Raw genomic sequence first — 14,846 nt, 5'->3', positions numbered from 1 at the left:
ATCACATTGGAGGACTGGCCCTCTCTTTCCCCCATGGATCACATTGGAGGACTGGCCCTCTCTTTCCCCCATGGAGCCACTGGGGAGTTCAGACTGTCAGAGGGGCACAGCCTTTGGGTCAGCAGTGCATTTCCTTACAGACTACACCACTGGAGCTTCCCAACAAATATATACAAATATTATAAAGTATATAGCAGAATTATACATGCTGGTAAAAAAGTGAATGAAGTGGTATCTTGTAAAAGGTATTATGCATATTATTTCCCTTGTTTTATTTTTTAAAGAACAAACTACTCATATATATATATGGTGGTTGTGCCTGGTAATCAGTTCAGACGGTATGACATCTAAAGGAGACTAACTTTGAGTTGTACACCCTTTTGTACTCTTTAATATATTTGAACATGTATGTATTTATATATAAACAAACATAGTTCTCTTGAAAGTGAGACATCCTTTACTGTATGTTATCTTACTTAACAATTTACAAATAAGTTAACAAAAGCATGAATAACTTTTGAAAATAAGTTCTGTCCTAGGGTCTGTAATGATTGTTAAGAAATTCTTTTGGTATCTCCTTAACTCTTTGCACATTAGGGTCAGAAGAAAATCTCAATCAACCAAAATAGGTTGAGTTCTACAACTCTAAGGCTACATCAGTTGCTCTCACTTTTGAGAAGAAGTGAGAAATAATTCCTATACCCTTCTCTCTCTCATTTTCAAAAATGCAAAAAAATTTTAGATAGTCTCTTGGGAAAAAATGTGAATAAAAATTTGACATGAGAAATGTGAGGTAATTTACATGCCAAATCCCCATACTAAAATTCTAAAATCTAGCCCTCACTAGCTCCACTTTCATCATAATGTCTGACTTCATACTTTAACCACTCCAAGCTAGTCCTGCCTCCAGGTATTTGGTCCCATTTACTAGTGCATAGCAAAAAGCAAAATGAATATTTTAAAGTTTCCTGACATTTTTATTCTTTCAAATGAAGTTCACAATACTCATATCATTCACATTATTATGACACTACAAGAGTTAGTTCCACCTAGCTCACAGTAAAAGATTATACTCAAATTCTTCTGAACATGTTCTTCATTGGAATATATTATTTTGAATTCACACTGAAAATCTAAAGGTCGGAAGAAAATAAGCTATGTTGCTAAAGGTTCTATTTAATACAAATATACAGTTGAAAGGCAAAAAATTTTAGTGACACCCTTGGACAAGCAAGTCAGGAAATGAGGAGACACACTGCACTGGGAAAATCTGCAGTCAGGGACTTTTCCAAATTATTGAGGAGTAATGAAGTCAGTTTGAAGACTAAGATGTGTCTGATTTTGGCCATAGTCTTTCTGATAACTAGCTATACATCTGAGAGCTAGACAATGAATGAGGATGACAGAAAAAGAACTGATGCCTTTGAGCCGTGGTGTTGGAGAAGACCACTGACCATCCCATGCATGGCCAAGAGAACAAACAGATATGTCTTTGAGAGGGTGCATCTGAAGTGCTCTTTGGAGGCAATAATGATGAGGCTTTACTTCACATACTGGGGGTATGTTGCTAGGAGGGGCTATTCCTTTGAGAGGGACATGATGCTGGGAAGGGTGGAGGGTCGGCAAAGAAAAGAAAGACCCTCACTCAACCAGGTGGACTGACACAGTAACTGCTGCAATGGGCTCTTAAAAGTGTAACAGGAAGTGTGAGGACGGCATGGGACAGAACAGGGTTCAGATCTTTTGTTTACGGAGTTGCTATCAGTTGTGCTCAACTCAAGGGCACCAAACAACAATCTCCCTAGTGTAGTAAGACTTGATTTAAGAGAGTAAAACTCTTACAGGATTTGCTCTAATATTCCCAGACCTATGACTTATTTAGAGATGTTTGAAATTAACTCAAACTTACTGAGAGCCATGAAAGGAAAACAAGCTATTTCTGTCTACAAAATACACTGTTACGAGTACAAAAAAGGCCATCAACTTGAAGAAAATATTTGCAAAACACATACATGATAAAGGCCTTGTATTCAAATTATATATGAACTTTTAAAACTCAGTAGTAAAAAGCAAACAACCCAAATAAAAAGCAGGTAAGACATTTAAACGAAGAGCTCATGAAAGACACATGGATGGAAAATAAGCAACTGAAAGAGATGCTCCACATCACATGTTATTAGTTGTTCTATACTATGAAGTCATTACTGAAATACAGCTGACCCTCTAGGTTGTCAGAGGCATAAACCAAACAGGAGGAGACTGCCATTTTTCTCCTGTGGAGCATCTGATAGATTCAACTGTGTCCCTTTGGATTGGCAGCGCCCTTCCTTACCAGTTAGCCTTCAGAGAGCCGTTCACATGTCATTAGGGAACTGAAAATGAAAATGAGATACTACTGTATACCTACTGGACCAACAAGCAACATCATGATGGATGGAGAAGAGATTGAATCTCTCAACAACTTCATCTTACTTGAATCCAAAATTAACTCACTCAGTACTAGCAGTCAGGAAATAAGGAGACACTCTGTACTGGAAAAATCTGCAATTAGGGACTTCTCAAATTACTGATGAGTAATGATGTCAATTTGAAGACTAAGGTGCATCTAGTTCAGGCCATAGTCTTTCCAATTACTTGCTATGCATCTGAGACCTAGACAGTGAGTAGGAATAACAGAAGAATTGAGCCTTTGAGCTGTGGTGTTGGAGAAGAGCACTGAAAATCCCATGAACAGTCAAGAGAACAGATATGTCTTGGAGAGAGCACAGCCAGAGCGCTCTTTGGAGGCAAGAATGAGGAGGGCATACTTTGGGCATGTTGCTAGGAGGGGCTGTTCCTTGGAAAAGGACATGATTCCGGGAGGAGTGAAGGGTCTGTGAAAGAAAGGAAGACCCTCAATCCAGTGGAATGACATGGTGACTGCTGCAGTGGACCCTTGTGAGTGTCAGGAAGTGTGAGGATGGTGCAGGACAGAACAGACTTCAGATCTGTTGTTCATAGGGTTACTCTGAGTTGTACTTGACAGCACCTAACAACAACTATATACCTAGTCTCAAAATTCACTGCCATCAAACTGGAACCAGCTGACAGGTGACTTTCCAGGGAGTTCTCAGGAGGCTGTAAACCACCCCGGAGGAGACTGTCTACTTTCTCCCAAGTAGTCACTGTGGTATTCGGATCACTGGAGATACATTACCTTTGGGTTAGTGAACAACTTCTCATGGGCTCTATGGTGGTTGCTGTTTGCCATGGATTTGGAACCAGCCCATAGCTGACCCTCTAGCAGGTTTTCAGGGTCAGGAAATTACACAAGAGGAGACTGCTCATCTTTTTCCCATGAGTTATCTTATGGATTCGAACGCTGTGCCTTTGGGATTGCAGTGCAGCTTCTTACTGCAAGGCCACCAGAACTAACTAAGGACTATGCCATCTCAAATCCAAACTGACATCACCAACTGCTGGCAAGGATGCAAAGAAACAGGAACTCTCATTTAATGCTGATCAGAGTACAAAAGGGTACAGTCGCCTTACAAGAGAATGTGCCAATTTCTTCCACAGCTGAACATAATCTTACCACACTCAAATAGAAAACCCACTTTTGTCAAGTTGATTGTGACTCACTACTGGGACCCTCCCTCGTTTCCCTAAAGAACTCCAGTGTGCTTCGGAGCAGGCTCTGGGCAGGGATACAGCTGGTAAGTAAAGTAAACTGGATCATAAAACACAGGGCCTCCTATGATACCTTGAGCACCAGAACACAGATAGGTGTCAATGAAAATGTTCAAGTCAAGAAGTAAAGTAGTCAGACTTGTCCACACTGTAGAAATATTACCTTGTTGGTAATGTGGATGATTCATCCACAGAACAAAGAGGGAGGCTTCAAGAACAACCATTATAAAGACGGGGGCCTACACCAAAGCCACAATCAGAACTCAAACAGGGCAGAGATTTCACAAATGAGTTGACAGGTTTGGGAGACTAGTGCATGTGTAGGTAAACATGGGATGACCTGACAGCAAAGCAAGTTTGGAGAAATATTTGGGTTTTTTTTTTCTCCAGAGCATAGAATCAGGAGAAACAGTGATATAGGCAACACAGGAAGAAAACGGATGACAACGAATTCTGCTGAATGTGTTGGCAATGAAGTGCTATTAAATATCTTTTCCAACAGGTAACTTTATAAACAGAAGTTGGTCCTCAAGAGAGAAAACAGCTGCAGGAAATCAGGCAGAGAGAGGCGGTACGGTAAGGAGGAGACAGGCGGTCCCACGCTGGTTCCCCAATGCAGTGCCATCGAGTTGGGTCCTCCATCAGCTTCGGAAGGCGTAGATCTCCTTTATTAAAGGAGATCACCCAACTTTCTCCTTGGGAGTGGCTGATGGATTTGAACCACAGACCTTGCAGTTAACAGCCCAAACACCTAATTTCTTAGGTCACCAGGGCTCCTTGGGCTACTGTCAATTATGACTTTATTTAATAAATTGCTGACATATTTTTTGGTATTATATTTTTAAACCACTTCTTTATCATTATTTAAAACACTGAACTTTAGAAAAATATGTATATAGTCCCCAAAACCATCCTCTTTATCAATCTGTACAGTACATTTAATGATGATTTTAAAAATAGCCAAATTGAGGTTATAGCTGTAATCCAAGGAGCCAAGCAAGGCATCCTGGGCCAGTTGATGAATGTAACAAACCAAGTCCACCTACCTGACATCAAGTTACTTCATGCTCTTTTGAAAGCCTTAGATGTGCTGCCACGAGACAGTCAGTCAGTCACAGGATGGAGAAGATTTCACAAACACTGATAAGCAATCTCTCAAGGTACTTACCAGGCCTTTGATCCTGTTCCAGTACACAAATTGAGACCTGAACTCTTCTGCTTTTCCCATGGGCCATCATCAAGGGAAATCTCATAGTAGGAAGCCCTGTGAATTGAGAATATAAAACTGGGTTTGCAGAGTTTATATTTCACAACAAAGAGAGAAACCGTTTTCTTCAGAACTGCTGAAATCTAAGTAAGCCAGCTTGCCTGAGTTACAGACCTAACTTAGTAATAAGCAAACACATCATGATGCTAAATCTATTAAGTTAAAGACTAATAAAAAAGAAAAAGAAGAAAGTTTGCTCTATGTCTCTCGTTCTATCAATATTTGCCATTTCCAGCAAAAGCGTCTTGTAAATGGCTAGCATTACTGCTTTTTTAGAATTTAACATAGTACAGAACCTCATTTAAGAATTCATAAAAAAAGCACCACTTTTTGATGAGTTCATTTTTGTTATCTGGTCTGTGATATAGTGAAGTATATCTAATCCTCTGAGTCACTAACAATTTCTGCTAATTCTTGTTTCTTAAATTATACCTTAATGTCTCTCTGAGCTGTTCTGAAGCTAAGACATTTAAAATAACACTATAAAGAAAATTCTCAACTCGTACTGAATTAGGGGATGAAACCAAGAATAAAACTGATTTGTGCATTTATTTTAAAATTTCTCCAAGTGTTTAATAAATATGGAATCAAATGGATTTTATAGCAGCAGCAGCAAAAAAAAAAAATACTCTTTAACTAGATGAATGTGCAAATGACTTGAAGTGTGGGAAAGTTTCTTTTTGTATCCTAAAATTATAAACTATTAACTTGAAATAATAGTGTCACTGAAAGACACTGGATTTTTTTTCCCCCTCAAGCAAATTGATGTCAACAAAAAAATTTTTAACAAAATACATCTATTCACAATAATGACAATTATTAGACATGCTTACAAATATATGGATAGCTTATTTCTTTTGTAATCCTTTTGGTTTCTGCTGTAAGCACTCAAGTTATAAAAGCTTTACATGATATTTCATTTTCTCTTTTATGCTAACATTATTTACACAAAGAAAAGACTCACATTTAATCTATTTCATAGCTGTTACTTCTTACAAAATGCACCTGACAAGTAGAGTATATACAGACAAGCTAACCATCTCCACAGCAATGACTGCTATTATGCCAGAATCAAGTAGAAACAAGAGATTAGGAGTAAGTAGGGATCAAGGGAAGCAGAGCTGGAAAGTGAAGAAGTGATAGATGAGAAACACTGAGCCCCAAACAATGAGTAGATTTAATGTCATTGTCACATGCAGGTTTACCAGAGATTAGTCAACTCAGAGAATTTATTTCAGGGAAATTATTTTTTTAAGGCAGCAACAAAACTCACAGTCCCTTTAGAGTGGGTATACTTCTTCTTAAACTGTCCACTGCTACAGCCCAAGAATAAGACATTCTAGGTTAGAACAAATAGAAGAAAACAAAACAACAAAATTGGGCTTTTAAAATGTTCTTAAGTCCAAGAACATTATAAATGAGGAATAATACTGCTGTACTTCTTGTTTACCAAGCAACTCACTTAAATTTTCGGAGCATACCGAAGCCTCAAGATGGGATCTGATCAGAAATACTGGGTTTGTAAGGCTGTTTCAATGCTATCGACTGAAATGCTTATTTGAACTCTCTCAATCTCATTTCCCCCCCCCCCCACTGATAAATTATCTTTCTCATAAGAGGTCTATGGCACAGTAAAAGACATAGTATACATAACATGTATAGTGCCCGGCACACAGCAGGCGGCTAGTAAATATTCATTCCCTTTCCAAGAGTCTATCTCATGGAATCTTTAAAAATAAGGTCTAATCATTGCCAGGTTTTGGCACACAAAAAAGTAGGTTCTAATACCTCTGTTAATGAAACCTTGTTCAATAGCATATGACACCGACCCACTGCTGTCCTTTTCTTAGTAGAGAAATAAAGTGAAGCATCAAAGGCACCAAAAAAAGCAGCAACAGTAAAAAAAAAAAAAGCAGCAACAGTCACTGTACAGGAGACCAACCAGGAAACAGAGCATTCTCAGAAAACGCCTCCCGAGGCCTCACTGGCTGCCCAAGTCGGTGCCCCTGCCCCTTCCCTTCCTCCTCTAAGTCACTGAAGTGTTTAGTACAAAGCAATGCTGGCAGAAGCTCTCAGCAGTTAACCAGACGTCTAAACTACACAAACCAAAAACAGGAGCCACTGAGCAGCTTGTAGAGACTACACATAAACATTTTAAACTTTGTAATCTATTTTTAATGTAGACTTTCCACAAAAAAGAAGGCTATTGCTTTCTTCTGACTTTAGCAAGAATGACCAGATAGCACCTTCCTTTCCTCTCATTACATAAAAATATTCACTGTTTATCTCCATCTTGCTTCTAACTTGATATACAGCAAAAGAAAAAAAACAACTTTAAGTCATATGTGATAAAAATAATATATTCTTAATACTTAATGTTATAATATAGTCTTTACACTTTACTAGGGGGTAAGAGGCTGCAATGCAATCCCAAAGGCACGCTGTTTGAATACACCAGCTGCTCCATGGGAGAAGGGTTGTTTTCCTTTAATAATGTTAAAAATTTTTATTTCTTTTAAGTGGTACTATTAATAATTTTAAAGCATGTATTTTACTACTCCCAATATATTAAATAATACATTGCACAATACATAGTATTCTACATAGCAAGTGGACTCATATTTTTGTTGTTGAATCTATTAATATTACACAAAATAATTACGGCTTAAAAATATTCTAGATAATTTTGCTGAATCAGGTTTTATTCTTTTTAATGGTACCAATGTTAAATTACTGACTAGAATTTGAGACTCTTTATAGAGAGGGCAACTTTTGCTCATCATAATTCTTTATCAAAGAATATGACTTGCAAAACCAGTTTTGACAATTTCTGGAATTCTCCATAAAGTAGTGAACCAACCACATTGCCTTTAAAGGGTCAGAGTGCTCTTGCACCAGAAAATGTGATAGAGATTCAATTCTAATTTTCCACTATTAATTTAATTAAAGCTACAAAAATAAGGCAGCTGCTAAAGGAACAACAAAAGTTAATTTATATTATAGTAGTTATTTGATATCCGGTAACAATCTTCACACAAAATGTTTTCCATAAACATTTTGAAAATTTCATCATATATGCTATATTCAGCTCCCACAAAACAGATCTTAAACAGCAATAAAATGCAAATGACATTTTAGACTCTTCATGAGGAACCCCACTATCTTTAATATTTGCTAATACTCGTTACAAACTATAAACTGTCAACACAATTGCCTCACTGTATGTTGCACTCCAAAGGTTACAACCACATTTATGCAATATTACTGCCAAAAATGTTTAGTTTGAACCTTATCAAGCAGAGCAAACTAATATAAAAGTCTAAAATAAAGTATTTCATGCAAGATAATTGGCTTACACCATTCAAAAAACATTAATATTATGAATGCCAAAAATGGTCAAGGGCATAGAGTAAGGAACTTTTTATAAAAAGAAAATCCTGTAATTGTAATGAAAGTTTACAAAAAGATTGGATTTCTACTCACATTTTTATACATGAAGAACTACTCTTAACTAGAGAATTCAAAAAGGCAAGCATGATGACCAAATGCTATGTGTGACCAAAGAAAGGAATCCACTCTGCAGGACATTACTACTAAGAAGATAATTGGAAAAATTTCAATATGGAATGTCTGTACAAAATTTCTATCAATTGGAAATGTATGCCTATTGTATCATGCTCTTAAACATTTCTAAAGTGCCTTTGTGATAGATTAAAGGCTCCGGGAAGTATTGCAGTAAAGAAATCTGAATGACTTTGCTTGACCTAGAGTTTCACAATTAACCCCCATCTTCTTTCCTAGTAACATGTATGAACATTTGGGATATATTTCCATGTTATTCCCAACTTTGAGGCACAATGTAGAAGTTGAATACACACACACACACATACATACACATTATTAAAATAATTCAGAGCTCAGGTTGAAAAGTACCTGGAAGAGAGACTCTCTCCAATGAAGACTTCATTTAGTGCCCTCACTGGCAAAAGCTGAGGTCCTGAGGCCACAGACCCTGTGGACAATGACAACAAGTCCAGGTAAGTCCTTGGAATTTTAGAAACATTATTATATAAATGCTATAAAACAATATGACTTTTATAGTTTCATTTTAGGAGAATCACATATGTCAACTGTAAATAACAAATAACTCAGTAAAAATATTAATTTAAAATTCAAGTAATCATACCTTTACCAGTATAATAATCACACCAAAATAAAACTTAATTCCTTTTGAAAAAAGCAGTCTGATTCTTTTGGAGTGACACTGTAAGAACACTGATCAAAGAAAGGGTGTGGGGTAATACAGAAGAACAACCTTCAAATTCTCATGAAATCTAAGCTTTTGTAAACACCGAGGCTGAATGAACATCACACTACAGCCCTGAGACAATCTTTACACCTTTAACCAAAAATATGTCCTTAAGCCTTCTTTACACCAAACAGCGTTGTTAGGGAGCTCTGGTAGCCTAGTGGTAAGAACTGCTCTGCCAATCCTAAAGTACAGGTTCAAATCCACCAGCTGCCCCAAGGGAAAAAAATGTCCTCCTATGCAATTTAAACTTGGTCCCAACTCGATGGCATGCAACAATTTTGTGTTTAGGTGACTTCTAGTTAACTGTGAACATAGTGACGCCAAACCAAAACTTTCCCTGATCCTGGGCCATCCTCACAATTTCTGCTGTACTTAAAGCCAGTGCTGTAGTCACTGTATCAGGTCATCTCACTGAAGGTCTTCTCTTTCACTGACCCTCCAACTTTCCCAGCATGATGTCATGATTTAGGATAGAAAAAAGGCAGATCGTCGTCAAGGTAATTTTCCAAGGTCTGGCACCTCCTGGCAACATACCCAAAGCAGGTAAGACAAAGTCTAGTGATCCTTGCTTCTGTGGAGCACTTTGATTGTATTTCCTAAGACTTCTGAATGAGTCAAGAATATGACCTTGCTGGGCTAATAATCCAAGAGGTTGGACCATCAAGGATCAGAGGAAGACTCATCAACCACGTATGTTACAGATGATACAACCTTGCTTGCTGAAATCAAGGAGACTTTAAATGTCTGCTACAAAAGATTAAAGACTACAGTCTTCAATATGGATTACAATTACATTGCAAAATTAAGAAAATAAAAATTGTCACCACTCGACCAACAGGCAACAGCATGATAAACGGAGAAAAGACTGAAGTTATCAATAATTTCATCTTACTTGGATCCACAACCAACACCCTTATACAATCAAGAAATCAAAAGATGTACTACACTGCATAAATCTGTCACGGAGCTAAAGTGTTAAGGAACAACAATGCCAGTTTAAAGATGCATCCAATTCAAGCCATGGTCTTTTCAATTACTTGTTTGTTAGGTGTCTGAAAGTTGGACAATGACCAAGGATGATAGAAGACCTTGAGTTGTAGTGTTGAAGAAGAATACTAAGTATGTGATTGACCGCTAAGAAAACAAAAGCAAATATATCCTTGGAGAAAGTACAGCCAGGGTGTTCCTTGGAGACACAAATGGAGGAGCTTAGTCTCACCCATTTGGGGCATGCTGTTTGGAAAAGACATCACCTTGGGAAGCAGTAGGGTCAGTGAAAGAAAGGATGATCCTCGATGAAGTGGACTGATATGACTATGCCAGTGTGCTGAAGTATATCAGAGATAATGAGGATGGCACAGAATAGGACAAGTTTCACAACAGTTGTTCATAGGGTTGTCTGAGTCATAGATGACTTGACATACGTGACAACATCAACATACATAAGATAAAACTGTTAGCAGCAATCCAAAAGGTTAAATAGGAAGGTTGGAGAGCAGAAAGTTCATGTTAATAGAGGACCAACAAGTAGGAAAGGAAGATGTGACTGGCTGTACAACATGAAGAACGTAACTGATGTCACAAATGTACTTGGACAAATCGTTGAATTGGCACATGCAGTCTTTATATTTTCAACAACAACAAAAAGAAACTGCTAATAATAATTTTTTTTTTTTTAAATCCAGGATGAGACAAAAAGTTTATAGTATAGTGAATGCATGTAAACAGGAGAGGAACAATTGCAAAAAAAAAGTGCAAATGGTGCAAAACTCAACTCAAAGAATGCAATCAGAGAACTATACATGTAGAGACAATAGAACTGATGTGTTTTGCTGTGCATGTTGCTGTTGTTGTTAGGTGCTGAGTTGTGTATGATTCACAACTCTATGAACAGTGGATGTGAACCCTGTTCTATCCTGCGCCATCTTCACACTTCCTGACACACTAGGCCCCACTGCGGCAGTCACTGTGTCAATTGACTTGGTCAAGGGAATTCCATGCCTTTGCTGACCCTCAACCCTTCCTAACATCATGTCCCTCTCCAAGGAATAGCCCTTTCTAGCCACATGCCCATCATTCGTGCCTCAAAAAAAACAACAACAAAAAAAACCAACAAACTATACTCTGGCTGCACCATCTCCAATTCATATTTATTTGTTCTTTTGGCAGTCCATGGGATGTTCAATTCTCTTTTCCAACACCTCAACTCCAAGGATTGCTCTTTTCCAACAACTCAACTCAAAAGGATCAATTCTTCTTCTGTCATCCTTATTCACTCTCCAGCTATCAGAAGCATAGCAAGTGACTGGAAAGACCATGGCCTGAATCAGATGCACCTTAGTCCTCAAAGTAACATCATTATTTCTCAGTAATTTGGAAAGGTCTCTAACTTCAGATTTTCCCTGTGCAATACGTTTTCTGATTTCCTGACTGCTGGTACCAAGGGTGTTAACGGTGAATCCAAGATTTAACTGTCGACAGTTTAAATCTCTTCTCCATTCACCATGATGTTACCTATTGGTCCAGTGGTAAGAATCTTTTTTTCTTGACAGTACGATGCAATCCATACTGAAGGCTGCATTCCTTGGTCCTTGACAACAGGTGCTTCAAGTCCTCCTCACTTTCACAAGCAAGGTTTTGTCATCTGCATACTGCAGGTTACTGATGAACCAAGAACCAAGATATGATCTTGAATCTATCCCATATGAATTTCAAGATCATCTTAGGAATAGGTTTGAGGCACTGAACACCAGCGACTGAAGACTGAATGGGTTGTGGGATGATACCAATGATATCATTCATGAGGAAAGCAGAAGGTCATTACAAAGATAGAGGAGAAAGAAACAACCGAAATAGATGTCAGAAGAGATGGAAAACTGCACTAGAGCATCAAAAAGGGAAAACATATTTAAGTAAAAGAGAAGGAGCACTACTGTGTACGTTGTTGTTGTTATGTGCCATTGAGTCACTTGTGACCTATGTACAACAGCTCTGAGCCCTGCTCTATCCTGAGCCAACTTCATCATCTCTGACATACCTACCTCCATTACCCCAGTCACTGAATCAATCCATCTCCTCAAGAGTCTTCCTCTCCTGTGTCCTCCCTCCACCCTCCCAAGCACTATATCCTTCTCCAAGGACTGGTCCCGCCTTGCAAAGTGCCCAAAGTATGTCAGATGTAGCTTTAGAATCCTTGCCTCCAAGGAGCAGCTTGGTTTCACCCTCTCTTGGATGAACTTGTTTGCTCTCCTTAGCAGTCCTTGGTATCGTCAACACTCTTCTCCAGCACCACAGCTCAAAGACATCAATTGTCCTATCATCCCTAGACATCGTCCAGCTTTCTGATGCACAGCACATAATTGCGAAGACTACGGCCTGGATCAGGTGCACCTTGCTGTGTATACTTTTAACAATTAACAACAAAAAAAATTAAATATTTTAAAATTCCAAGAGTAATGAAATATCCGTCACACTAGACTCCTGTCGCACTTCAGTCGGCTCTGGGAGGGTCTGAAACAGCACAGCACTGACAAAGCACTTTCAAAGGAGAATGAGGAATTTAAATATATACAATTTATATTATGTAATATACATATCTTATATGTTAGAAGTGAGTTTGTCTTTACAAGCAGAAATTACATTAGTTCAGATATGTATATATATTCTTATAATCATTATATTCAGAAAAGTATTCATTGTTTCATAGTTAAAAAATACTAAAGACTGATTATTAAATAAGTTTAACATGTGAAAGACTAAACTGCTGTTGTTAGGTGCTATTGAGTTAAGTACAACTCATCGTGACCTGATGAACAGCTGACCTGAACTATGCCCTTTCCTGTGCCATCCTCATCATCTCTGCCCTCTAGAGCTCACTGCTGAAGTCATTGTGTCAGCTGCTGATATCTGACGGATCCTGGCTGAAAGCAGAGAATACAAGAATAATGTCTTTGTTTTATTGATTATGCAAAGACATTTGACTATGTGGATTATAACAAATTATGGCTAACATTGAGAAGAATGGAAATCTCAGGACATTTTATTGTACTCTTCTGAAATATATACCTAAATCAAGAAGCTGTTGTCTGAGGAGAGCAGGGGGACACTTCATGATTTCAAATCAGGAAGGGTGTCTGTTAGGGTTGTATCCTTTCTCCATACTTATTTAGTCTGTATGCTGAGCAAATAATTTGTGAAATTAGACGCTATGAAGAAGAATGTGGCATTAGTATTGAAGGAAGACTCATCAACAACCTGCATTATGCAGATGACACAGCCTTACTTGCTGAAAGTGAGGAGGATATGAAGTGCCTGGTGCAGCAGATCAAAGACTACAGCCTGCTTTTTTCGCCATTTTCCCAGTGTCGCTAAAGCTGCAGCCATGAAGGTTGAGCTGTGCAGTTTCAGCGGGTACAAGATCTACCCCGGGCACGGGAGGCGCTATGCCAGGATCGACGGAAAGGTGTTCCAGTTTCTTAATGCAAAATGCGTGTCGGCTTTCCTTTCCAAAAGGAATCCACGGCAGATCAATTGGACTGTCCTTTACAGAAGGAAGCACAAAAAGGGCCAGTCGGAAGAAATTCAAAAGAAAAGAACCCGCCGAGCAGTCAAATTCCAAAGGGCCATCACTGGTCATCTCTTGCTGATATAATGGCCAAGAGGAATCAAAAACCTGAAGTTAGAAAGGCTCAACGAGAACAGGCTATCAGGGCTGCCAAGGAAGCAAAAAAGGCTAAACAAGCATCTAAAAAGACTGCAATGGCTGCTACTAAGGCTCCCACAAAAGCAGCGCCTAAAAAAAAAATTGCGGAGCCTGTGAAAGTTTCTGCTCCCCGAGTAGGTGGAAAATGCTAAGGAGACTCATAAGGCTTAAATAAAGATGGAGTTGTAACTCTAAAAAAACAAAAAAAAAACAAAGACTACAGCCTTCGACATGGATTATATCTCAACATTAAGAAAATAAAGGTCCTCACCACAGGACCAACAGTCAGCATTATGATAAACGGAGAAAGAAATGAAAGTGTCAATGATTTCATCTTGCTTGATCAACAATTAGTCTTTTGGTACCAGAAGTCTGGAGATCAGGAGATGTATTGCATTAGGCTAAAGCCTGCTGTCAGGGACCTCTCCAAAATGAGGAAGAGCAATGATGTCAGTTTGAAAAAGATAAATTGGATTGGTTTAAATGTGAAAAGGCATATTTGAAGCAAAACTATCATTTACTCCAAAAGCAAGAACAATGAATACGTTTAAAAAGACCATATATTTAGTAAGAATTATTAATAAAAGGGAAGCATTCTTCTGTCTGTCTTCTCTTTAAGAATTTAATACACCACCCACACAAGAGGGGCCACGCACCCACCGAGCGCCCGTGCGGCGGGGTGGGGGGGCGCGCCCCCAATGGCTGCCCGTGCTCAGGAGGGGGGCCGCGCACCTCTGCTGGCTGCCTGCGTAGGAGGTGGGGGATGGGATGCATGCCCGCCATCTGCAGGTTTGGGTTTCCTTGGACAGGCCAAAGAAGAAGATTACCTATACAATGGATTGCTGAAAAATCACTGCGAGTCTGATGACCTTAAAAGTGGCAGCATGCACAAGAGG

General features: G+C 38.7%; 1 protein-coding gene across 2 annotated transcripts in view; it reads right to left on the bottom strand.

Annotated features, from left to right (window-relative positions):
* NADK2 (NAD kinase 2, mitochondrial) overlaps positions 1-14,846 on the bottom strand; it is a 73,363-nt gene that overhangs the window by 11,411 nt on the left and 47,106 nt on the right. Inside the window, exons 7-9 of one of the 2 annotated variants that reach the window (XM_006902352.1) lie at positions 8,870-8,948; positions 6,210-6,275; positions 4,838-4,933 (exon numbers count right to left, since the gene is read on the bottom strand). In XM_006902352.1, the coding sequence (XP_006902414.1) occupies positions 4,838-4,933; positions 6,210-6,275; positions 8,870-8,948 (241 nt within the window). The remainder of the gene's footprint in view (positions 1-4,837; positions 4,934-6,209; positions 6,276-8,869; positions 8,949-14,846) is intronic. The other variant, XM_006902353.1, reaches the window with a different exon arrangement.

Source organism: Elephantulus edwardii, unplaced genomic scaffold (assembly GCF_000299155.1).
Source record: "Elephantulus edwardii isolate Elephantulus edwardi_28Jun2011 unplaced genomic scaffold, EleEdw1.0 scaffold00395, whole genome shotgun sequence".
Classification (NCBI taxonomy): Eukaryota; Metazoa; Chordata; class Mammalia; order Macroscelidea; family Macroscelididae; genus Elephantulus; species Elephantulus edwardii.
Note: the sequence above shows the minus strand (reverse complement) of the source record. Positions and strands in the feature narration are given on the sequence as shown.